General features: G+C 45.6%; 2 protein-coding genes across 5 annotated transcripts in view; one reads left to right on the forward strand and one right to left on the reverse strand.

Moving 5' to 3' along the window:
* Positions 1–1,689: 1,689 nt before the first annotated feature.
* Positions 1,690–4,260, reverse strand: HHAT (hedgehog acyltransferase). Its single transcript, XM_085638263.1, has one exon. It carries the CDS (start codon positions 3,930–3,932, stop codon positions 2,451–2,453), a length of 1,482 nt encoding a protein of 493 aa, XP_085494389.1. The 5' UTR covers positions 3,933–4,260; the 3' UTR covers positions 1,690–2,450.
* A 137-nt stretch (positions 4,261–4,397) lies between these two features.
* Positions 4,398–26,109, forward strand: part of KHDC4 (KH domain containing 4, pre-mRNA splicing factor) — a 77,080-nt gene continuing 55,368 nt past the window's right edge. Inside the window, exons 1-5 of one of the 4 annotated variants that reach the window (XM_085638261.1) lie at positions 4,398–4,560; positions 4,680–4,943; positions 11,941–12,379; positions 24,623–24,733; positions 25,448–25,527. In XM_085638261.1, the coding sequence (XP_085494387.1) occupies positions 4,906–4,943; positions 11,941–12,379; positions 24,623–24,733; positions 25,448–25,527 (668 nt within the window). In that variant the 5' untranslated portion in view covers positions 4,398–4,560; positions 4,680–4,905. Of the gene's footprint in view, positions 4,561–4,679; positions 4,944–11,940; positions 12,380–24,622; positions 24,734–25,447; positions 25,528–26,109 lie in introns of those variants that run through there. The other 3 variants (XR_014972150.1, XM_085638262.1, XR_014972151.1) reach the window with 3 other exon arrangements.

The following is a 26,109-nucleotide window of genomic DNA, read 5'->3' on the forward strand; positions in this document are numbered from 1 at the left end:
CAGATACAGAGGAGAAACTGTGATCGGGCATGGAGGGGTCGCGAAAACCTTCGATGAAGATCAGGGGTTCAGAAAAGAGAAGGAAGAAAGTTGAACAGAAAGGAACATTAGTGAGTGCTGACTAGAAGCTAGAGAGGGCGTAAGAGACAGAGAGAAAGGGAGAGAGAAGGGGGCAGAAAGTGGAAGGAGGAAATAGCGAGATACACAGAGAAAAGTTGAAATAAAGATAAACACGTGGAGAGAATTAGCGAAAATGTGAGAAAAAGAGGAAGTGAACTCCCGAAAAAATTACCGGAGAGAGAAGGGAAGGCTAGTGTAATTACATATGAAAAGAATGAGAGAGAAATTGTGGCTTAAACGGAGAACAGGGAGAAAAGACGGCGAGAAAGTAAAATAAATCATAGAATAGACGCTAGATTGGTAAAGCAAAAGGAGACGAGAGACCGGTAGGTAGAGAGACAGAAAAGCAAACAAGCACTGAAATACAAGCAGCAGCTGTTTGCTCTTTTTCAAAGCACACAGTCGTGCTTGTGGCGCGCCACTGCACACTCCCGCAAGCTGTATGCCCCCACAAGCACGAGTATGTGCTTGGAAAAAGAGCTGTACGACGGCTAAAGGTCTCCTATGCAGCGCATGCGAGACCTAAAAAGCGACAGTGCTAGGATTTGACGAGACGTTGAGTGGGGCGATCTTAGGCTGGAACTGGAGTTGCAAAGCCTTTGAAACTACTAAAGTCTGTAATGAATTTTAGATTCTAAAGAACCATTAAAATACTGGTTTGGGAAGACTTTTTCTTCTTGACGACCCCTAAACCATTTGAGCTCACTCTTTAACAAGGTAAATTTACCTGTGATCCAGGAAATCACACAGAACATTAAACAAAGAGAAGTGCAAGCATTTTAAACTTTTAGCAATCTATATGCAGACAAGCAACCCAAAACTATATTGGGTGACCTGGTTAGACCATCATATTATTCACTTTGTTATCCATCTAAAAAAACAAGTTCAGAAGCGGTGGTGAACAAAACAGTTGTGTCCGCTTAGCCCAGTCAAATGGATTAGATATGATGACCCTAATCGCTCTTGGAGTGCATCTTTGGCTCCAAACAGCCAACATGCCCATTACAGTTACTGTAGCCTTCATTAAATTAAGATGTACCAACCTCCCTACCAAATGTTACTTCAAATTAAAGTGTTATGGACACACCTCAACACTTGATATTTACATCTTCTGATGAAGCTCTGTCTTTCAGAAAATGCCTGATTCAGTTACAGAGCATATAGAGAAAGTATTCTTCAGAGAAGAAATGCAAGAGGGACCAAACAACTTACCTACTGTAAAGTGGCAACAAACCCCCCCCCCCCCCCCAAAAAAAAAAAATATATATATATATATATATATATACACACACACTATTTTATTCACTCTCTTTAAAATTTTTCCCAGCAATGCAAATTTGGGTTTTAAAAATGCAGTTCCCAACGACTCTCAAGTTGCTTGTAATAATGTCTATGAATGTTATCTGCAGATTATAAATAATGAACAAGGATTTGTTCTAGGGGTCTCTTGTCCTTTCACGGCATAATTGTATCTTGCTTTTGCCTGAAGTCTGTTATCTGTTTCGTCATTGAAAGTACGGAAAATTATGTGAACTCTATGCTCAACTACCACTCCTTTGGACCATTACGTGTTTCAAATGATTTTTTTTATTATTTTTTTTACAAAGTTTTATATAGCGCGAACTTGACCCGTGTTGGGTATCAGAGCGTTTTACGTATCACCAGTTGCATTACATGAGGACACATTCATTTTTGTAAGGCACGGGGAGATTAAGTGATTTGCCCAGAATCACAGGTTGTTCAGCGTCATTGCTGAGGCTCGAAACCAGTTCCCCAGATTCGAGGTCGACCGACCTAGCCGTTAGGCCAGCTCCTTTCCCCAAAGGCCGTGTAGACAAGAGTAGTCCAATTTTCACCTCTTTATTTAATCTTTTCTTTAAATAAGGAGTAGAACAAGAAAGAAATACAAAAATGTATGTGCCTTCTCAACTGAAAAAAAAATGTATCTTCACTTCAATTTCATATTTCTCAAAGCATTTTAAAAATACTATTTAACCCATCAGCAAAGAACAATCAGATTTAAGGACTCAAGGCATTCACACATTTCAAAGAATGATTGAAAGCACTAGAAGATATTGATTGGTAATGCCTTTATCGACAAATTATAATTGCACAGCAAATCCAATCTTTTTCATTTTGTTTTCACTTTTTAGCTTCAAAAATAAAATATGATCTGATCAATGTTTTCATAAAAAAATAAATAAAACAAAGAATTCTGAAATTGGGCCTTGGATATCACGCAGGGATTGTAAACTTTGCACTCCAACAGAATACAAACAGGACCCTTGACATCCTTAAGCGTCCTAAAACAAATGTACGAAGTAGAATTACTAACGCAGGTGATAAACTCTGTCCCATTCTATGCCAATGTGGGCATAGCAGTACAAGGATGCCCACACTATTATTGGTGCCCAGGGCCACCCTTCAATGAAGAACTTCTCCCAGTATATCTTTCCTACATGCTCCCCTCCTAGAAATACTAGATTGGTTAAAATCAGCATTGATGTTGCAACTGCAGCTAGTGTTGCATGGAACCGTCGCTGCATCTCTGCAGAAAGTTTCTGACAAACGGTGCTTTGGACAACAGCGCAGGACAACAGTCTCCTGATGACATATTCTGTGTTGATACCAATCCAATTTAGCACGGCCCAGCACCAAAGATTTTGGTGCGCTCCATGCCAGTAGGTCACAAATGCGAAAGTAATGCCTGTGGATAACAACATCCCTCCATAGCCAGACTTTGAACCTCCCATTGGTATGTAAATATATCTGATCAGAAACCTATGAAGTCCGATGTCAAAACTTCTCCACATCTCAGTGAAACTGTACATTGTACTGACACAGCGTGGCAAAGGCAGAGGCCTCAGCCCGTCTATGCGTACAACAAGGGCAGGAAGGCCATAAAGAACCAGGTATTTGACATAGAAAAATAGCACATGAGCTAAAGCCAAGCCCCCCAAAGCCCAGTGGGATGTAGTTCTCAAAAAGGCATCACTGGCGTACATCTCATGCATGTGCATGAGATGAATCATCAATTCTGCAAGCCACCACCACCAGAAAAGGCGGAATGCACTAAGGATGCCAACAAGCAGGTCAGTTTTTGGAGTGGAGGTCTTTTGCTTCTGCATCTCTTTACGGAATTCATCAAAGTTCATGATAGGCCCATTGTGGAACATGGGATAATAGAACATGTACAGCAGCAGCCATGCCAAAGAATACCCACTCTCCTGATCCTTCTGCTGCCAGCAATACTCCAGACAGAAGCTGGTATAGAACAAGCAGCGCACAGCCAGTGTGAACTGGAGCAGGTAATACTCATTCTCTGTTCTGTACCAAGCCCTGGTTTCTTCCTCAATTGCCTCAACCTGTAGAATGGCGAGGAGAAAAAGAGAGCAGACCCAGGACAGCACAGGGATCCTCAGCTGGGCAACACTGTAAGACACAGCGATGTGGAGCAGGAGTAGTCCAAATCCATGGATCCCCAGGAGATACCAGCAGGCAAACATGCCATAGATCATTAGGCACCAAGGTTGTAGGGCTCTCAGGAAGTAACGGGATGCTAAGGACACGACGATGTGCCCAGTGAGAAACACAAGTAACGGCACCCGAGCCCACCCTGTCCAGAAGTTCCACTCGAAATCCAAGGTATCCTTTTTAAGGCCCCAAAATAAAGTGCCCTCCTCTGAGTCAACGCCATTGTCATATTCTACAATGTACTCCTGGGACAACAAATAAACCTCATAAAAGGAGTAAATGTGGAAGCCCACAGAAACGAGAAGGTAGAAGTCCATTTCCCATTGTGGCAACAACATTCCCGTCAGCTTTTAATTCTAAAGTCTTTGTTCAGTGCCAACATAGCACTTACCAATATGGAGCACCAAGGTAAGTGTGTCTTTTATGTCTATGATCTCGATGTCCCATAGCCATTAAAAGAAGGCCTCTCGATTAATGGCTTAGCGTTCAATGTGTTATCCCTTCTTTCGGTGAGCCGTAATCCGGTGTCCAGGCCTTGTTTCTGACTCGAGTCTCTAAGCTTTTCTTAAGAAGTAGAAGCCTTGAGCATCCATGTAACATCGTGTCAATAAAAGTCGTTGAAAGCCTTGCCTTCTCACTTTATGTTTTTCCAAGTTCGTTCCTCAAAATGGCATCCTATCCCGAGTCCGTCCTTTATTTCTTTGTCTTCAGCGCCAGGCATTTTAAAATGGCTGATCGCCGTAGTCTCTTTTTTATGTCCATGCAACCAACGTCTCCTACTGGAGTTCGCTTGGCGTCACAATATCGATCATCCTGTGCATTCCAGAGCGTGGCACGACCAGCAGTGTGAAGGTGAAAATTCTGTAGACTGGTTGAATGCCATTTCGTTAGGAGCGGGAAGGGCGAGAGACATCTCGGACTGAAATGAACATATACCTGCGCAGAGAAATACAAGACCTAAATTAGGTAAGAAAACAATTGCAGTTTGGGGAGGCTTGTCTTAACTTTTTACAACCTGTTTACATATGAAGTGTTTGAATCTCACACATGTTTATTTATTGTACAAACGAATTTACTTTCTACAGTTTTCTACACGCCTGTAGCGCAAGTCGAATATATATATTCCAAGATGTCTGCAGACGTAACCACCCCCCTCTAATCCACATTGGCTGGTTACTACGATGCCATATAGCCGATGAAGGCCACTCCGTCGCGCTACGGAAGTTCCTCTGCGCGCTGACGTTCAGTCTACTACGTCGATCGTACTGAGGGATCCGGATTTTGGGCTGCTTGTGTTGAAGACTGAAGAAGATGTACGGGCGGCCCAACAGTAGCGGGTCTCAAGGAGGGTAAGAGTAGGGCGTATGGAAACGATAAGTCCGAAGCAGGGAATGGGACCTCCAACGGTGCTAGGGAGGGGGGTCCTGGTGGAAGGGTTCCGTGACCTGGTGCGGTTGAGCCATACCGGAGTCGGTGTTCACAAGAGTCCGAACAGCCGGCCATAAGTGAAGGCAAACCCACGATTAGTTGGGGGAGTTTTGCGGTTGTGGTGTGGACTGAGAGGGTCGGTCTTGAGTGGGCAGAGGAGGTGTGTCAAAGATAATGGATCTGTAATTTCGGCAGAAGGGGTGGCGGTGTGCTCGAGAGGGTCTTTTGAGAGTGGTCTAGTGGGCAATGACTGTGCCTCGGGGGAGGGTGTGGTTTAACGGAAGATGCGATGACGGAAAAGACCCCGATAGCAACATGTTTCAGCGCTAGGACAAACAAATACCATAGTAATTTATTTTGTAATCACGTTGCATTTGCGCAAGTCTGATGCTAGCGGTTAAGAAATATTTCAGTTGTGAAATGTTTTGTTTGGAAGCTGTATTAGAAATTACTGTGCCTCGGTCATGAAAAGTAGTGCTACACTGCCCATGTGTAACTGGTTGGTCGAAACGTGTTCTTGTAGATTGTAGCCCAAAGGAAAATGAGCCTAATGTATTGCCTGGGACAAGCATTTTTATACTATTGATTTCTCCGGTTAGGGTACATTTTTATTTAACTGCCCACCATACTGTTGAGGGCTGTTTGAAATGTAAGTATAGAGATCTATTTCAGTCTTTAAAAATACTTGAAGTGGGGACTTCCCTAGTTTACAAATGGCTCTCGTAATGCAAATGGCTCTCGTAATTCTTAACCTGGCCCATGTGCAATAAACATGTCGAATTCCTTCATACACGTACACTTTTCAAACAATGTTTTTCGAAAGCTAGCCCCAGATTTTGTCAAGATTTCTTAAATCAGACCCCTCCATATTTGTTAAACGGCCCCCGATGTATAGTTTTTATTCTTGTAGCTGTTCATTTGGAAGTAACATTTCGAAAAGAAATGTTACAAATGAACAGTAACCAGTACATGTAGACTCAAACTATGTTAATAAACCAGGTTTAGATTTTGCGATATTACGTACAGAGCTGTCGGTGAAAACTAGGATTACCTGCGTAAAGGCAAGCTGTAGCTAGTTGGTCAGAAAATGTAGTTTCCAAAATGTTACAGAAAATAAAAAGGCCGGTTCGAGACGAGACAAAATTCGGTTTGGGTGAAGGCAAAATGTTTTTACGTGTGGCCTCATAGTGGATCTTTCTTGTGGAGGGAGAGTAATTTACCTTTTAACTTTTGTAACAATTCAATTGCAATCTAATAGTTATACTTTCCACCTTGATTCCTGTAGATAATGCTATGCTGCCCTAATCCTCTGGCACACTCAAAACAGCTGGTCAATATGTGACCCTGTCATGCTTTCTGTGTCTTGTGTGACTCGGCGGTAGTCATGCAACCCCACGTGTTAAGGTGAAGGCAGAAGGGCAACGCAAGCCAGCCTCATCTCTACAAGCATACTGTATTTTATTGTATTGCAACATTTGTATAGCGTTTACTACCCCTATGTGGGGGCATCAGAGCGCTTTCCTTCATGGATAGCACACCTTGCTGTTGGTAGGGTGTTTGTTTGAAATGATGTCTTTTGTTTTGATTCTGTGTGGGGAGGTTTTTCCAGGTTGTATGTGAGGGCCATCGAGGTGCTGTTATTTTATGGGACACATCGCTTGGCAGTGTGTGTGAGAAAGTGGCTCTGTATATACTGTTCCCAAATAGGTACAGGGTGTACAGAGTCCACAGTCCCCAGAGATTTGGCAGAGGCTTAAGTTAGATATAACCTTACTCTCTAAAGTGGTAGCTTGGTCGAGTAGTAAGGCAGTATCGGAGGACAGTGTAAAGCATTTGTTGCACACACTCAGCCAGCAAATGGTCTCACACACTCAATAACTGAACTCTAGGCCAATGGTTTTATATAAAAGATATATGCTTGTGTTTTTTTTTTTTTTTTTTTTTTTTAGAACCAACAATGGATATTAAAATATACTTTCTCTGAATGAGATGCTTTATATAGTTACTTTTGCAATATGCAATTGACTTTTGTAGAAAGTTACAAGTGGTTGTAATAGGCAACACAATTTTAAACACAATAATGCATTGAGTTCAATGGAAGTTTCAAGTTATTTGCAATAGATTACTTTTTGAATTCCAGGACTGGATCCTAGATTCAGTCCTGGGTCAGTACTTGCAATCAAGTGATAAAAGTCGACTTAATTACTGTGATTTTTAGACACTATTTTGCTATTTTAAAAGTTGACACTTAGAAAATATTTCATAGAAAACAGTCAATGATTCCCTATGGCAGAAAATTCAAGTTGCAGGTATAGTATGTTCTTGTTACTTTTGTAATCCAGTACTGGGTGCCTAGACTCGGTACTGGGACCTTTATCCAAAACAGGTGAGTAATTACGTTTTCAGAAATCATACGATTTTTAAAGAATATTTAGAGTTTGCAGAAATTGACACTCTGAAGAAATTTCACAGAAAAACAGTCAATGATTTCCTATGGGAGAAAATTGGGATACTGGTAAGGACAGTTGTAAGTATTTTTCAGAGTCAGTGCTGGGCACCAAGATCCAGCACTGGGAGCTCATCTAATAGCAGGTGAGTATTTTCGTTACTCGGCTGATTTTTGGTGAATATTTTAAGTTTTCATAAGTCCACACTTGGAAAAACCGGTCAATGTTACCCTCTGGAGAAAAGTTCAGTTATCGGTTTAAAGGTAAGTACTCGACTGGTATAGTTAAGGTTCTGGGCATAGACGCGGGGGTCTCCCAGGGTCAGGTAGGTACAGTTGGTTCACCCTCAGCGGCACAGGGGCGGCCAGGTGCAGAGAGAGTTAGACCCAATGTTATCCTATGATGGGTAGAGGGACCTTGGTTGGTGGCTGCTGACTAGAAGGCCACGCGGCTGTGGGAGCTGGGCTCCTGGTCACTTACTCAGGCAAGTGGGGACGTAGATGGGTGTAGAGGTTGCACTGCCAGGGCCACTTGGGCGGCTTGGTGCAGGGTGCTTTTGAGCCTTCGGGCGCTCAATTGATTTCAATGGGAAAGCTCCGGTTTAGAAAAAGACTGCAAGCTCGGGGACGAAAATTCTTCAGGTGCCACCACCACTTCGAGAGGTAAGTTGGGTAGTTGGAGGATAGGTAGGTACCCTGGGATTGGGCACGTGGGGCACAGGGTTACCTTTTGGTGTCGGGAAATCTTACCCTCTGTTGATCGCTGTTGGGGGAGGGGGGGCGGGGCACCTGTTTCTGAGGTTGCAGGCTTCTTCAGGAGTGTCGAGGGAGGCTCTTGGGTGCCGGACTCTGGGTCACAGTCGCCGCGGTGTTGTCTTCGTGGTCTTTGTTCACTCTGGCACAGGCCAGGCTTGGTGGGTGCAGAGTGATCTGGGTTTGCGGTTCCGGGCTGCTGCCAGGGATTAGAAGTAGATTTCGAGTATAGCCTCTACTCATGGGAGTCCCAGGGGCTTGGAGTCAAAAGGTAGCCAGGTCCTCCGGGGTTTGTGAGGTTGCTGGCCACAAGAGATGTCTGGTTGGAGCAGGTTCGAGGTTCAACAGGCCGGTAGGGCTGGGGACAAAGCAGTTGGTGTCTTCCTCTTCTTAGCAGCTGCAGGGCAGGTCTTCTTTCTTCTAGCTCTTCTTCGGATTTTGGAATCTGGGGAAGGGAGGTTCAGGGTGCCCCATAATACTAGATTTAGGGGCGTTGTAGGTATGTGAAGTGCAGGGACCAATGGGTCCCTGTCCTGGGGTGGGTACACCCCCTATCCTGCCTCTCTCCTGTGGGACTGGGGCAGTAGCCCAGTCCTGATTGGGCAGGGCTTCCTATCTTCAAGATGGCGAGAGCCTGGAGATGTGCTTCACCTCGCCTCTCCCACCTGATGGGTGGGGTTGGCAGGCTGGCACATCCCCTCTCCTTATTTGGGGTTTCCGGCCAAGCTTCCCGCCAGAGTGGGGGGTTGCAGGGGCCTGGGGAAGCTCACAGAGGCGGCATGCCTTTGAAGCTTCCCCCTGCCCATCCTGGGGGAGGAGATTTAGCACCTCGCCCAGGATGTGCCCTGTTGCAGGCCCAGGAGAGCAGGGGCTCCCCTACCCAGGGGTCCAGCAACATGTCTGCTGTGTGGCAGCCTCAGAACAGACGTGGATGTTAGGTTTTAGGGGGCATCTCTAAGATGCCCTCTGGGGTGCTTGGTACATTAAATCCCACACTGGCATCAGTGTGGGTTTAATGTGCTGAGAAGTTTGGTACCAAACTTCTCAATCTTCAGTGTTGCCTTTATGGTGCTGTGGACTTCGTGTTTGACGAGCTCTCAGCGCCATGTACTCTTAAATGGCAGCATTGCACTTGGCGCCCAGGAATGGACCTGGGTACTGTAGGGGCACAGGTCTCTTGCTCCTGTGCCCACACCACTGGCATAGGGCACCCAGCTAGAGGGGTGGCTGATGTATACCATGGAAGTGTAGGTGGTGGGCATGGCACACAGGGATGTGTGCCATGTCGACTCTTTGTTTTGTCTTGTACCCAGACACCCAGCCTGCAAGGTGTGTGTGTGTGTGTGTGTAAGGGTACATGGCCTCTAAGGGTGGCACAATGAGTGCTGCAGTCCTTAAAGGCCTTCCCTGGTCACAAGGCCCTGGGTACCTAGGGTACCATTTACCAGGGGCTGACATGTGGCCAGGGTTTGCCGTTTTGTGTTTTAGGGAAGGAACATAGGCTCTGGGCACCGGATTGGCAGGAGTCAGTCAAAGTACATTCAGCAAAAAGTGGGGGCCTACCATGCAAGAAAGGTGGCACTTTCTCAGTGTGATAGATGAAGAATGTGAGATAAGCACACCATTTATGTTTTTTAGTCAGCTGGCAGGTTTGAGCAGCTCCGCAGGTCCCTTTTTGGTATTTCTTATGTTCATAGTCCACTTAGCTGGTTACTGCACTAGGTTGTCCATTTTGAGATACTTTGTTTAAAGTTTATGGTCCTGAGGGGGCATAGGTTAGAAGGAAAAGTGGTGTAGAGAACTGCTGGGATTTACTTCTTTCAATATTATCCCAAATCATTGTGGGATGCCACAAAGTGCCTATAGAATGTAGCTTGTCTGGACCTGTAGCAGGAGACTAAATTGGAGTTCTCCGTTGGACAGCGGTATGTGGTAGATAATTACTCTGTCCCCCATCGATTGTTGTTTTTACAACCATGCCACCTCAGTTTGCACCAAACTGTATGCAAATCATTCTTGACCATGTTCCTATCGAAAGAGTCGAGCCCAAACTTCCAGTCCAGAGCCTCCCCAGTTTTGCTCTGGTCGGGTGCTGTTTAGTTGGTATTGATACTGTAAAATATATATTATTGTTCGTATGACTGTTTATGCTTAGTGCAAATTATTATGGTGCTGCAGGGAGTGGGAGGCCACCCCAATCCCTAGGGATCTGCCTTCGAAACAACTCAAAGCCCGAGCACACACATGCGAGAGACAGTTAAGTAGTATGCTCATAGATGCTCATAGATGTTCATTTTCTGTCCAGTCAGGATTTGTATAGAAAAAGTCACTTCTGTAACATACCAAAAACTTTTTCACTTAAATTGTGTGCTCTTGGATACAAGACATTAACAAAGCCAATGGCTCTCGCATCTCCAGGACCTATTGTCTTTGCCAAACGTGTATTATTTCTGAAATGGAGGCTTGATGCGCACACTTCATCAGGATTTTTTTGTTTTGTCTACAATATTACTAGACGGTGACATACTTCGCTTAAACATATGTATGTAAGGGTGAAAAAAACAATCTTGCACTTGAACTTTCTTGGATAAATGAGAGAAAAATTGGTGTCTATAGTCATCCTTTTTATGTCTTGCACAAGCTAGTGCGGTTTGTTGAGAGATGCACTATGGGCTTACAGTGGGCTTAGAGCCTACCCATTGCTTACCTTTGGTTCTTTGTCACTTTCGATTTTTCATAGTCCCCCTCTATTCTTGTTTTGTCCATCCCCTGCAGAATGGACCAATTACTTGTCCTTTTGCCTCTCCCACTGCAGGCACCTTTTTTCCTTTTTGGTTAATTACTCTGCAAGAGTGCATATATTTTCCACCTGCCTCATTTGAGTACGTAGTTCTTTATTGTGGGGTGTTTCTTTCCTTACCCTTCCTCCTCAGTTGCCGTTCTTGCTTGCTCCTGGTCTGCCCACCATCTGCTGCCTTTCTTGCCCCACTCACGTTGTCTGTGTGCCTCCCCATCCCTGTCTGCCCTTCGTTGTCTGTATCCTTGCCTACCCTCTGTTGATCGCATGTCCCTGGGCTGCCCACTCTCCCTTGGCCATATGCATTCCAATGGTGTTCTGTCCCATGCCCATCTTTTAGCCTCCCCATCACCTACCAGCTCACAACCTCAAACTCCAATCTGTTTTTTCCCAAAGCAAATTAGCGATACATAAAAACAGCACAATGTTTTACATATGAATCTACTTCAAATTAGTAAATTAAAAAACAAAGGCTCACCTTGTTTTGAAGATCCCTGTCTGTGTTGACACATGCCTACAAAACGACATTGAGCTGCATCAGTGTGTGTGTATGTATATGTATGTATATATATGTGTATATATATATATATATATATGTATATTTACGTAACCAATTTCGGGCAAGCTGCGCAGCAGCCACTTTGCTGTACAGCATGGCTAAAATCATTGGGAAAGCCAATAGAGCTTATAGGCCATACCAGTTGACTTTTACAATGCTTGTTTTTTCATTGTTTCTCCACTTTGTCCTTAGTGGTGAATTTGTCAGTCTTTCTGATTGGGTAAAGAGCTGAGAGATAAGGTATCAGTGCGAGTTACAAGAATGTCATTTCTGTAGTCTTTTGAACTCTGTTTACTGATGCAATGATTTGTGCACTCTTTTACTGATAAAGGCGTAATCCATCTTATGTTTGGTTTTTCTTAGGCGTCGCAGTAAGTGGGATGTTCCTGGTGACTTTCCTTCATCCCAGTCCTATGCCAACACCATGGCACACAGCAACACTGCTACTATGTCTCAGGCTGGTAGTACTTTCCAAAACTTCCAAGGTCTATCTGGAAATCCTGGCTACCAGAATTCACCTGCTGGGAATGCTGGATACAGTTATCAAGGTTCATCTTCTAGCAGTATTGGACAATCCTTTCCTGGCAATATTGCCTATCAGGGCTCAAATTCTGGAAACGCCCGCTACCAGGAATCACTTTCTCAGAATACAGGCAACCGAGATTCATCTTCTGTGAAGAAAGATTCTGACAGTATTTCTACGCCCTCAGGAGCTTTGGATGCCGCTGCTGCAGTGGCAAGGAAAATCAATGCCATGCTTGTAGCAAAGGGCAAGCTAGTACCCTCCCAAGCTGCTGATAAGGTAATTTTCCCCCATTTATTTTCCAGTAATGCAGAAATCGTATAACCACCTATCTTGCAGGCTTCTGCGGTTTAGCCTGGATCGTGCATAAAATCTATTGCATTGTTCTTTCAGGTTGATGTCTATTGGAGTAGTGTATGTCTTTCATACTTTTGCTGGTTATATCTGGTATAGTTAAAAATCGTAGAAGTGATCGCACAACATAAAACACTTCTGATATAGGATCAAAACATCCATCCACACACCTTATATGGTGTAGCATGCTATTCATATAAGCGAGGGCTTCAGCACCCCACGTAGGCGTAGTGGGTGCTATATTAATGCTGCAGTACAATAGCTGGATGGACATAGGCGGTGACATTTGTGTAACATCACTAGTGACATTAAAAGTGTATTAATGAAGTTGCCTGGAGCTCAGGGCTTTCTTGTTATAGTTTTCAATTGGCCAGTTATATTGACACTCCAGCATATCGCGATTCCGGGGTCCACAAAATTTGCATTCTATTTGTGAACTTCCATGATGCCTGCGTAATTTAAATTTCTGTGAAAAATGGCATCGGCTAGCATTTTCTCCCTGTTGCATTTGTTAGTTCCCTTGTTTCTTCAGTGTAAAAAAAAATGACGTCTTGTGACTTGCTTTGAATAATTGGACGTCATTAAGTACCTCTGTTTTTTAGGTGAAACCTTTGCACAGGCATTAGAGCACTGTTTCTTCTTTACTGGCAGCATTTTACTACTGCCTGCTTGGGGAGTCTGAGGACAGGGAGCAGTGATAAACATCAGAGGTACACTCAGCAGTAAGAGGCATGGCTTTCCCTTGTCTTTACTATGGGTATTGCCTTCCGATACATGGAAACAGCAGAGTATTGAAACAAGTGTATTTGAAAGACGGGCTGGACATGACCAGCTGTATCGATTCTACACATAGGCCCTGGAGCCAGAGTAATTTTGTAAGTTAATTTGTCATAAAACTACCAGAGATAAATATTTTTAACCACCGTTGCTATCAATTAGTCACGATTTAGAGGCCGCCACTAATCACTGGGCCATTTGGAATTCCGGAAGTGATATGATAGTCTGGAGGTGCGTGGAGAGGCTTAGGTCCTGTCTGGTGAGGAGGGCTTGGGTCACAGTGAATCTTGTGTGTAGGGGTAGCCACTTGAAGGTCTTATGTAGCATGAGTAGTTTGAGGAAGCAGGCAGAGGAGATGGCATTTATCTGTGATTGCATGGTGAGCGTGTTGTCAATGATTCAGAGGTTTCTGGTGTGGTTGGAGGCAGTGGGTGCGGGTCCTAGGTCTAATGGCCACCAGGAGTCATTCCATGTGTTGCTGCTGTTGCCAAAGAGCGGTACTTTGGTCTTGTCTATGTTCAGCTGCAGGCAGTTGTCCTTCATCTAGTCGGTGATGTTTGTCCTGTATCTGTGGAAGTTGGTTCTGGTGGTGGTGGGATCATCTGTGAGTGAGAAGATGAGTTGTCGTTTGCGCAGGAAATCATGTTGAGGCCGTGGGATCTGACTATGTTGACCAGTGTGGTCATGTGTGTTTAAGAGCGTGGGCCAGAGGGATGAGCCCTGAAGGACACCGCAGATTATCTCCTTGGGTTCAGAGGTGGGTCCGCTGGGTTCTTCCGGTGAGGAAGGAGGTGATACATCTGAGCGCGCCCCCTTGGATGCCGATGTGTGGTAGGATACGATGTCGAAGGATACAGTGATGTTGAGGCGGATCAAAGCTTCTGTTTCTCCTAGGTTGGGATGGTTGGCGGTCGTTGGAGCTGTGATTGCTGCGGATCCGAGGCGTTGAGTAGCTGGTTCTGCTCCAGGTGTGTCAGGAGTTGATTGTAGATTATCTTTTCCAGTACCTTTGCTGGGAGCGTGGAGATTGGCTGGAGGTTTTTGAGTTTGATGGGGTCGGCAGAGGGTTTTTTGGGTTGTGGTATGACTTTGGTGTGTTTCCAGGCATCTGGAAATGTATAGTGATGATGAATAGGGTGGTGAGTTCCTAGCAGATCCTTTGGTTTCCAAGTTTGAAGATTTGCTGTGGGCATGGGTCTGTGGGAGCTCCCAAGTGGATGGATTTCATGGTGAAGGTGGTCAGTTTCGGTGGTGGTGCATCTGTCGAAGTCCGTAGGTGTGGGCTGGGGTTTGAACTTTCTGTATATGGTCCTGATCTTGTCATGGAAGAAATGGACTAAGTTGTCGCACAGCTCCTGTGAGCGAGTGATGTCGTTTTTGCTGGCAGCCGGGTTGCAGAATTCTTTAATAATGTTGAAAATTTCCTGTTGGTGTTGCTGCTGTTTTCGATGCATGCCGTAAGAGCTGTCTTTGTTGCCCTTTGCAGGCCGCGGTAGAGGTTGTGAGAGAGGTCTTGAAAGCTGCCCTGTTGGGAGTGTACTTGCTAGTACGCCATCCCCTCTCCAACTGTTTTCTGTCTCGTTTCGCTGTTCTGAGTTCTTGGGTGTACCAACTGGCCTTTTTGGAGGATTTTACCTGGATGTTGCTCTTGATTGGGACGATGCATTTAAGTTTTTCACTCTTTGTACAAGGTTAATGACGGTTGGAGGTGTTGAGGCATTCGTCCAGCTGGTCTCTGAGACTTTATTCTACCATCAGTGGAGGGCGTTGGTCATCTTGGGGGTGGCAGTGCAGTGGCTGGTGATGCTAAAGTGGACGACAAAGTGATCAGTCCATGTGAGTTCTATGACATGGCTCCATTTAACACTTGCTGGAGGTGAACATTGGGTCTAGCGTGTGTCCTGTGGTGTGTAGGGTCTTGGGTGATCTGGGTCAATCCGAGGCTGCTCATACTGTTAAGGAGATATGCAGTGTTTTTGTCATTTGGTTGTAGATGTGTAAATTTAGGTCGCCGGGGAAGGTTTAGTCCTTGGAATCGACCACTAGGGGTACTATGAAGTCTGCGATGGTGTTGCAGAAGCTGGAATGTGGGCGGGCCTGGGGGTCAGTATGGGTGGGTGCCTCTGGTTGTCTTGTCGTGAGCTTCAAGCTTGAAGTTGAGATGTTCCGGGGGGGGGGGGGGGGGGGGTAGTGGTGGTGGTGGTGGTACATGGTACACTGTACGGTCTCTTTGTGGACGATGGCTTTTTCTCCTCCTGCATTTTTGGTGTGGTCCTGGTGAGTAATAATTATTGTTTTTAAGATCCGTTTGGGCTCGCTTTGGCGGATGTGAGGTTGAGCTAGGTCTCAGTGATGGAGAATATTCGGATGTGAGGGTGGCAATGAGGTCCCATAATTAAGTGGAATGCTTGCATTGTGAGCGTGTGTTGAAGGATGCATGCACGTTTTTTTTTTGTTTTTTTTTTGTTCATGTGGAGTCTGGTGTGTTGGGTGTGTGGACTGTGACAGGTGAAGTGGCAATGGGTGCAGGTGTAAGGTACTATCGCGTAGCGTGGGTTGGCACGGTGGCAGTGTTTGTTGCTGGGGTTGAGGGTGTAGAGCTTGGCGATGATGTATCTTCGGGGGGGGGGGGCAGGAGGGCCAGGGTTTGTGCCGATGGGTGTGTTACAGACTCGGACTGGCTTGCCTTTAACGCTCGCGTCTACTACGTGGCCTGCTGCAGCCTGCATTAAGTAGGTCCTGTGGTAGGTGGGGTTTTTGTTAGCGGGAAGAACATTGAGTCTGGATAGGTGTAGTGTCACTGGAACAAGCAGGAACTGGAGGCAAGGGGCAAGCTAGGCGGCACGGTGCCTACTGATATGGTCATGCTGCGGCCTGCATCAAGTAGGTCTGGGGGGGGCTTCTGTTGGTGGGAAACTCCCAGTCTGGAGAACCCCAGCGGGCAGTTGCGGTGTCTGGATCAGTCTGGACCAAGCAGCTATGCCTCTCACCCAAGAATGGCCATGCCCTGCAGAACAAATACTACAAACAAGCATTGGCATAGCCAATAGGTCTCGCTTTTGGGACCTTCTAAGTATTTAGTTATGCAGCACAATATCCTTGGTGCAATAACATCCGGGCTAAACACTTATAAGGTCCCAAAGGCGAGACCTATTGGCAATGTCAATGCTTGTTTTTTTTAGCCAGCTCAGGCTGTCCACCGATTTTGGCCCCTACCTGATAGAAATAAATGGTTAAACGATAATACCTATTAGATTAAGCACAGTAGACTGGCATTGTGTGCTAACTTTGTGAATGCATCACTTTTTTTTAGCTGTTGCAGGACAGGTATGATCACAGCCTATTACCACCAGACTCTAAATACCAGTCCCACGCAGCAGACGCAGTGTAGTAAACAAAAGCACCCATTAGCACTGTATGTCTGAATGGAGGCGACAGACCAACTATACCACACTTTGCAGGTATATGGTTTGGACATGACACTAGTCTTTCTGTTCTTCTGATGCAGCTGAAGACTGCTTTCAACAAGGCAGAACCCCAGGGTAGGCCAAGATTTTAGGCCACGTCACTGTCCATGTGGAGCCTCTGCAGGGCAGTGCAATCCCAGCATAGTGCTGACTCAGGATCCCTACTCCTCATGCAACAGAGGCTGGAGTGCACCCTCCATACGTGCAGGCCCAAAAGTTGACACCATTCCACTTCACCATATGCAGCTGACTTGGTCATGCTGCTAGTCATTCTGCTTCACTGGTGCTGGCCAGCCCGAGAGAAACAGTTTGTTGCATGGTTGTGCCCAGAGATAGGCTGGCCAAGCAAGAGGTTTGTTAATGATTCCACTGTAGTTGCCAAGGTCAGGATGGAGCTGAAATGTATAATAGATTGAAGGTTGTTGCAAGCAGGGGGTCCACAATTAAGTTTGGCCAATAAACCCCAAAATCCTTAAGATGTCCCTGGTCTATGCAAGCACACAGTCATACTGCTCACCCTGGCTAATACTGCACTCACTCAGATATTCACAAAGACACACAGGGGCAGCAGAGATAACACAGAAAAATAGGGGCAGCATGATGGGAGTCTGATAGATCCCAAGAGATGGAGGAAGGCAGCTTTGTGGAGAGTAGGTAACAGTAGGAATGGATAGGAAAAACGAGGGCAGCACAAAAGAAGTCAGAGGTGGAGAAGGCTGGCCCTGAGAATGAGCAGGGCACAGCGGGAGAGGAAGAGACAACAGAAGTCACTGTCTGCCATAATGACGGATTGTCACTCTCCAGCAACTCTTGCATCTGATTCTTCATTTGCTCCTGCAGCACCAGCGGAAAAGTGATGAGGGCTAGTCTCACCCCCTTTAGCTCACAGAAAACCCTTCCACCAGCCCCTACTAGATGGTGTGGGAGCACAAACATAAAACAAAGAATAAGAAAATGGCAACAGGCACAGCATTGACCTAAAGAAAGGACGAGCTGCTGCCCTTATGATGTGTTGCGGCTTTGTTGAAGCAGATGTCATTATTATTATTTGCATGTTAGTCTTTTTCGGTGAGGGGAAACATCTCAAAAGCCAAATACGGGTGCAACAAGTACTTTTTGGTGTCGGCAAACAACTTCTTGCCAATACATTGTTGTAGGAAAGAGAATCAATATGTGGACTGAGCCAAAGCCCCTTTGCAGAGCTTCCCAACGCTTTTTCGATTAATCACATATGGCAAATGACAGGTCAAGCCAAACCTAAAAAGACTGGAATGCTCACACTGAGCACATACATGCATGATGGAACTCCATTTTATGAAACAGTTATCATACCATTCTGATAACAGCCGCGAAAGCTGCAAGCAGGGCACACTATCACAGTATTTTGAAGTTGCCAAAATGAAGTGACTATGCAAGGGTCCTAAATTCATAAATAAATACATTCAAGAACAACAGCCAGAGACTACATTCCAAAATTACAACTACAAGAGAGCTTGGAAGGATCAAGAAGCAACTAAAGCCAGAATGTTTATCATTGCATACATGAACAAGCAGCAGTGTGGCCGCGAGTCATCGCGATCAAACATCAAAGCGGCCGTGAAAGTAATTGCGGAAAAGTGCGGCACCCGCGCACATGCACTGTACGGATCCATATCCTCCTTTTCCTGATCCTGGCACGGACCCTACGCATTTTTTAAATGCAAGGTTTGGCATGTTTGCCAGAGCCCCTAACCCATCTGCTGCACTTTCTGGCCCCGTGGGTCCTTTGGCCTTTAATTTGGGTGTACCTCACCAGTATGCCCAGGCGCCCTTTGTGCCATTCTTGCCGACTACTCCGGCGTGGAATTTTCTGACGCCAAGGTCTTTCACTCCGGTTCCTTGGACTCCTTCAGCTGTCGAGTCGGCGCCACCTTGAATTCGATCGCCGCCGAGGTTTGAAACTGAAGGTCCTCCATCGACGCCGATGGCGTAGTCACCGGCGCCACCGATTCTGAAGCCGCGCTCTAGGAGAGATGCACAAAGGCTGCTTGAGGAAGAGGAATATAGAATGGAACAGGAGGAAGGGGAAATTGTTGAATCTGTGGACGAGTTTGAAGGATTACAGGAGGCCAGTGGGTTGGATACTTCCCCTGAGTATGAACTCTCATCTCCGAAGGCTGGGGTATTACAGGATGTTGCTCCATATCATGTTGTAATGAGGAAAGCAGCTGAGTTGCATGATCTGCAGTTACCTTCAGCTGAAGCCTCTTCTGCCCTTCAATGAAGCCTTAACTGAGCCTATTTTATAAGTCTAGCAAAAACTCTTGACTGCTCCAGCAGTTTCCAGGTCCATTGCAAGAAGGTACAGACCAGCTGCTGGGGATCCGGAGTTTTTCATTGCATCATCACCTGAAAGTCTTGTGGTCCAGGCCTCTTGCTCAAAACAATCTTCTGGTTCATTCCCAACTATTCCAGGGGATAGGGATTCTAAAAAAAATGGAGCAATCTGCAAAGCAAGTATTTGATTCTGTGAGTATTGCATTAAAGTCCACTAATGCTACCTGTTTACTTGGGAGATATATCCATGCTCTTATGGACTCAGTCAAGCAGCTGGCTCCAAAATTACCTGAGGATGATCGGAATAATTTCCTGGAGGCTCTCTGTGACTCTCGGGCTGCGGCCCGTCAAGTTATACAATCTGGTCTGGACACGGCTGACTCTGTGGCTCGTGTGATGGGGTCTTCTGTAGCAACAAGAAGACGAGCTTGGTTGAGGTCATCTGGATTTTCTCCTGATGTTCAGGCAACCCTGTTGGATTTGCCCTTTGATGGCTCGAAACTTTTTGGCATTAAAGCGGACTCTGTCATACAACGCTTTCAGGATAGCAGAGCGACTGCAAGATCTCTGGGCCCTCAAACGCAGTCTAAAGGATACGGCTACAAGCGGTATTGTGGATTTGGAAGGGCTGCTTCCTTTCGTGGCCGCCAGCAACCTCAACAGGGCCAGCAGCAGAATCCTTTGTACAAATGTACAGGGGCTGTCTTAGAGGAGCCCCTCGACAGCAATCCTCTTCCCCCCCCCCCCCCCCCCCCTCCCCCCGCCACTGGAAAGCAGTTCTAGATGCCCCCCCCCCCCCCCCCCCCAAATCTTAGAACTCGTTGGTCCGGTAGGAGGTCGGGTGTCCCACTTTTCCTACAAGATTGGAAATCAATTACTTAACCTCTTCGATGCGGCGCCGATTCCCGCTCAGCGCTGACCGTTTCTTGCGCGGGCATGGTCATGACGGAACGGTTCCGTCATGAGCACAGCTCAACCGACGCTCATGACGGAACCGTTCTGTCATGCGCACCGTAAAGGTTAAGATTCTTGTAGAGAATGTGTACACCCCCCCCCCCCCCTTTTTTTTTTTGTTTCCTCCTTCTTACCCTCCTCGCCAGGGTTGGTGTTCAGAGGACCACTTGCTGGTTTTGCAGCTGTAAGTTCTTACCTTGTTACATAGAGGTGGTTCTGGAGCATGAAAGGGGTCTGGGGTGCTACTCCTGGTATTTCCTGATCCCCAAATAGGACGGTCGATTGAGGCCGATCTTGGACCTCAGGATTTTTACATCTTAACCTCAGGCAGGAAAAGTTCACAATGTTGACCATGGCTCAGGTTCTTCTTGCGCTGCATCAATCGATCTGCAGGATGCGTATTTTCATCTTCCCATCCTGAAGTCGCATCGGATGTATCTACGGTTCACGCTAGGATCGCAGCACCATCAGTTTGCTGTTCTTCTGTTCGGTCTGACTTCCGCTCCTCGAGTCTTTACAAAGCTGATGGCGGTGGTAGCTTGCACATCTCAGAAGGTCAGGGGTTCCTGTTTTCCCCTACCTGGACGACTGGCTGTTGAAAGCAGTCTCCGGAGTTGGTATTGTGCCACTTGCAAGCGACAACGCAACTGTTGTTCAACTTGGGTTTCTTGATAAATGTACCCAAATCTCACCTGGTGCCTTCTCAGCGCTGCCTGTTCATAGAGGCAATACTGGACACTACTGTATGTCGGGCGTTTCCGCTTCCGCAGAGGATTCTCGACATTCAGGAGATGATTCCTTTGTTTCATGATGGAGCGGTTGTTCCAGTCCTGTAGGTTCTACGCCTGCTCGGTCTGTTCGCTTCCTGCATACTGTTGGTCAGTCATGGACGTTGGCACATGAGGGCACTCCAGTGGTGCCTCCGCAGGCAGTGGTTTCAACACAATGGAGATCTAGGGGGAGACGGTCAGAATCTCCATAGGTGGTGCAGCGGAGCTGACGTGGTGGGGTGTGCAGGGCAATTTGTCTCGGGGAAAGCCCTTTCAGCCTCCTCTGCCGGTGGCCACAGTGATCACGGATGCCTCCACCCTAGGGTGGGTTGCTCATCTGGGGGAATCTTGAGTTCAAAGGTCTTTGGTGTCCAGAAGAAAGGTTGCGTCACATCAGTTTGGCACTAAAGGCTTGCCTTCCCTTCACGGTCCGTCGGTTCAGACAGACAACACTAGCGCAATGTGGTAGATCAACATACAGGGAGGTGTAGGGTCGTATCGTCTGTCAAGAGGCTCTGCGACTCTGGTCCTGGGCTCAGGACCATCAGATTTGTGTATTTGCAAATCATCTAGCCGGTGTGCTGAATGTTTGTGCGGACAGTCTGTCGGCATTACTCAGCTGATCACGAGATTTATCCGTAGGTGGTCCATCACATCTTCGAAATGTGGGGGTCTCCTCGGTTGGACCTGTTTGCCAATTACCAGAACGTTCACTGCCCGTTGTTATGCAGTCTCCAGTAGCTGATGTGGGAAGCGCTGGGGGACCCGTTTCAATTGGATTGGAGCTTGTAACTTCTTTACGCGTTTCCTCCCATACCCTTGATTTCCTCAGGTTCTGAGGAACATTCGCCTAGACCGGGCTCAAGTCATATTGATCGCACCGGAGTGGCCAAGAAGGGTGTGGTACACAGATCTTCTTCAACGCTCCTCGCACTCTCCGCTCCGTCTCCCTCTCAGTGCAGAACTCCAGTCGCAGGGGCAGGTTCTACACCCCTACCTCCAGAGCCTGCGCCTTCATGTCTGAAGATTGAACGGGGCAGCCTGAGTTCCTTCTCTCTCCCGCCCTATGTGGTGGATGTTATTTTATCATCCTGGCGACACTCCACTAAATCTATTTATTCCTCCAGATGGTCTAGATTTGTCAAATGGTGTGGAGTGAGGTTCATTGATTCTTTGAAGGCCCACTTGTCAGATGTTCTTCAATTTTAGCTTTTCTTGGCCCAGCAGGGTTGTGCTGTGGCCACTGTTGAGGGCTATTTGTTGGCTTTTCTATGTTTGCCGGACCAGCCGTCTTTATTTAAGTCCCCCATTGTTATGAGGTTCATTAAGGGACTTACTCATGGGTTTCCTCCCACTCTGTTCATTATGCCTCAGTGGGATTTAAAGCTTGTTCTTACTTTTTTAATGGGTTCTCCTTTTGAGCCTCTTCATACTTGCCCGTTTAGGCTTCTCTCTTTTAAGACTTTTTTCTTGATTGCCAATACCTCGGCCAGGAGGGTAAGTGAGCTTCAGGCTCTTAGTTCTAAACCTCCATTCTTGACCATTCATGCAGCTAAGTTGGTTCTAAGGACCAGGGCTGCTTTCCTTCCAAAGGTGGTTACTCCTTTTCATTTGGGACTGTCCATTACTTTACCTACCATCTATCCTCCCCCTCACCCTTTCAAGGAGTAGGAGAGACTTCATCGCCTGAATCCTAAGAGAGCTGTCTGCTTTTATTTGGACAGAACAAAGGATCTGAGACTGGATGATCAGCTCTTCGTGGGCTATATTTTGGCGGATGAAAGGCAAAGCTGTGCACAAGCGGACTCTCTCCAGGTGGATCACCTTGTGCATAAAGATCTGCTACGCCTTGGCCAAGAAGGAACCGCCTGAAGGTATCGGAGCTCATTCCACCAGAGCTAAATCTTTTGCTTTGGCTAGAGGTGCTCCTGTTATTGCTAATTGTAAAGCGGCAATGTGGGCCTCCCTCCACACCTTTGCAAAGGATTACTACTTTGATTCGAAGATTTTTTTGGTCTAGTCAGGTGCACACCCTCCTCCGGGAGAGGTACGGCTTTGGGATTCTATTCAAAAGGTGAGGAATCCACAGGCCGAAGAATCCATCAGAAGAGCAAGTTACTTACCTTTGGTAACGCTTTTTTTGTGGATACTGTATCTGCCCGTGGATTCCTCACTGTCGCACCCACCTCCCCGTTGTCCACCTGTTTCTACCAAAAAATGCCTTAACTATTTGAGATGGATGTTTTTAATGTCTTTTTCAAGCTTAAGTTTTAATAATGGGAAATGTTTGGTCTGTTGCCCTGTTCCATGCTTGTATTGGTTATGCATTTGTATATGTATATTTTGTATACTGTGTATACATGTGAAAATGTGTCGGTCCACCCGTTTGCCTGGAAAAAATGGGTGGAACTGACGTCAGCACACCGACTAGCTCTTCTTATGGCTCTGCTTGACGTCATACGGAGTCGCGAGCGGAGCCATGCTATTATGGCGTCATCGTCGACGTGGGAGAGCTAGGAAAGAATTTCCGGGAAATGCTGGCACAGGGGGTATTCAAAAGGTGAGGAATCCACAGGAAGATACTGTATCCACCAGAAAAAGTGTTACCAAAGGTAAGTAACTTGTTCATCTCCGCCTTACATATTTTCATGGCCATTAGAATGAGTACTATTGAAGTTGGCAATAGTAACACCTAGTACGTTGTTCTTAGACTCGCATGTTTGTTAGAGTGCAATCAAAGCCATCATTTGTCAGTCTGGTTTGCAAATTCTTTCTGCATGATAGATCAGATATTAGGTAGTGTCTCCATGTTACAGTTGGGAAACCTCCTTCGATCCCGTTGGCTGGTATAGACAAGTATGGAGATCACTCCTTTCTTTTCGCTTTCAGAAATGTTGAACTTTGGTACAACTTTTTATTATTTCCTGTTGGAGCTGCTGCACTCTCAAACTGGTAAACATTAATATCTAGTTGGGAATGGGTTTGGCATAAATTGATAGGTTATATGCAGGGCTACAGCTTCCTTAGCTGTTACGCTAGATAGTAGGGTGCTGGTGAAAAACAAGCAGATCTGATTCAAAACTTTGTGTTCAAACTTGGGCTGTAGGTGGAAAGAATACATTCGTATTCCCTGAAGGCGAAATGTTTCTGTAAATGTATTAAGCCATGTTTATTTTAAAATTATTTCTCCTAAGTTGTTTTTATTGAACTTGATACCAGACTGGCACCACTCCAGTGGTTCTTGCCAGTTGCTCGCTAAGAAACCGGAGTATTCACTGGTGCACAGTTTGGTATTTACATCCTATTGTCCATCACCCAGTCTCCCCATAGGCGGATATCTAGAAATAAGCATTTCTACTCTTCAATTAGCTTGTTTGGTGGTTGAGTGACTTTACTTCAATACAATGCACATTGACGTTTATGATTGTGGCATTTCTTCTTTGGAGCTTTCTTTCTTCCACATCATAATAATATATAGAGCAAATTATTCTTTTTGTAGCCTGACATCCACTTTGAATCTTGGGCGGTATTCTTGCCTTTTGTGGCAAGTCAGCATTGCGAGGAGCCAAGCTGCCTACAAAATGTGGCCACTTTTTCAAATATAGAAATGGAATCACAGGTCGTTGGTCCACAAATTGAAACGCCATTTGATTTTTGTCGAGGTTGATCCTTTTCTTATTACTGTAGTTATTTGGATTTTTTACCTTGTCCCCATGGTGTTTATTGCCTCAGTACTTAAATGTTGTGGCAGATATATTGTCTTGCACTGTTAAGTCCACCCTAAGGGTTATTGGGTGTTCTTCAAAAAAATGACGCATTTTTAAATGGAAACAATGTGCCTTCTTATCTTGTCATGCTCTGATCTAAAGAACTTTCTCTTGCAGTTTCTACCAGCCATGAAAGTCAAGGATGATTTGGTTGTAGCAGAGGTGGAAATCAATGACGTTCCTTTAAATTCGAGAAACCTGCTGACAAAGGGGCAGACCCAGGATGAGGTGTGAATGCAATTTATCTATTCCCATTAGATGTGCTCTGTTTTTTTTTGTTTTTTTTAAAGGACATGTTTAGACATTTTTTTTTTTTTTTTACCCTGTGTCCTTGGGAAGTACTATTCCTTGTTAACTGAGCCTATTGGGTGATTATCTGAGTAATTAAAAACACCTGAATGGTTTCTTCTCCTGGGTAGTTCTTTATTTAAACAGCAGGGTGTGCAGATAACATAGAAGGAAAATGTGCTCACTTTTGACATTATTAAATTTGCCATTTTTGCATGAAGCAGCTAGATCTAAGGGGTATTGAAACGTTTTATCTGTAAAGAATGGAACCTTACTATGTAACAGTAGGATGGTCTCAAAGGCTCATAGGATTCAGTGCTTGTTCTGTGTCTAATTACTGGGCACAGGTTTAGTTTGAAGCACATCTAACTCCGGTTTGAATCCACAAGAGATCACGGACTCCTAAGTCATTTTTCGGGTAATGTGTTGCCTTTCATTCAAATTACAGGAGATTGTTAGTCGTGCTATGTGTAATATTAAAGGCTTGCCATTCTTTCAATGTTAGATTAATTTACTGCCACTAATTAAAGATGAGCATCTTTAACAAAACAGTTTGAAAACTTCTTCACTGTAATTTTCAAACTGCAAAGCTTGATCAAAGGAGATTTTGTTTTCCGGAAATTCTGTGAACGAACCTTGGTGTATTTCTTACAGATAAGTCGCTTAAGTGGAGCTGCTGTGTCCACACGAGGCCGTTACATGTCAAATGAGGAGAAAGCCCTCTTTGGAGCTGGGTAAGTGATTTTTTTTCTTTTTTAGTTTTTTTGTTTTTGTTACTATACTTACTATAGTGTAACAAAATTTAAAATGAGGGTCGCTGTTTCATCACTCTTCTAAACTGGATGTTCGAGGCATATGAGCTGCAGATGACACACTTAGGATAGTAGATCGCCATCTGGTGTTGGGCTCGGATACTTGCAGGTTGTTGTTGTCTTCGGATGAAGTTTTTGGTCACGAGATCGGTGACTCCTCTCTTGGACGACAGTGCGCATGGGCATCAACTCTATCGTTGGATTGTTTTTTCCGCCATTGGGTTCGGATGCAACTTTTCCACTCCGGTTGGAAATATTAATTCCAAGCTTTTCGAAGCGCAAAACTTCACACAACATCGAAGCACCTTCATTCTCGACATCTATTTCATCGGCTCGATTCCGGATGTCGACGCGCGCCGCTGGGCCTATCCACGCCGTGAGGCCTACAGCTCATGGAAAGGACGCCTTTCAAAAAATGCCCCCAGTGTGGAGCAAAATTTCCATAGTGACCACCACAAAGTCTGCAACTGTGCCTATCACCTGAACACACATCATGGCACAGAG

This window comes from Triturus cristatus, chromosome 12, assembly GCF_964204655.1.
Source record: "Triturus cristatus chromosome 12, aTriCri1.1, whole genome shotgun sequence".
Lineage (NCBI taxonomy): Eukaryota > Metazoa > Chordata > Amphibia > Caudata > Salamandridae > Triturus > Triturus cristatus.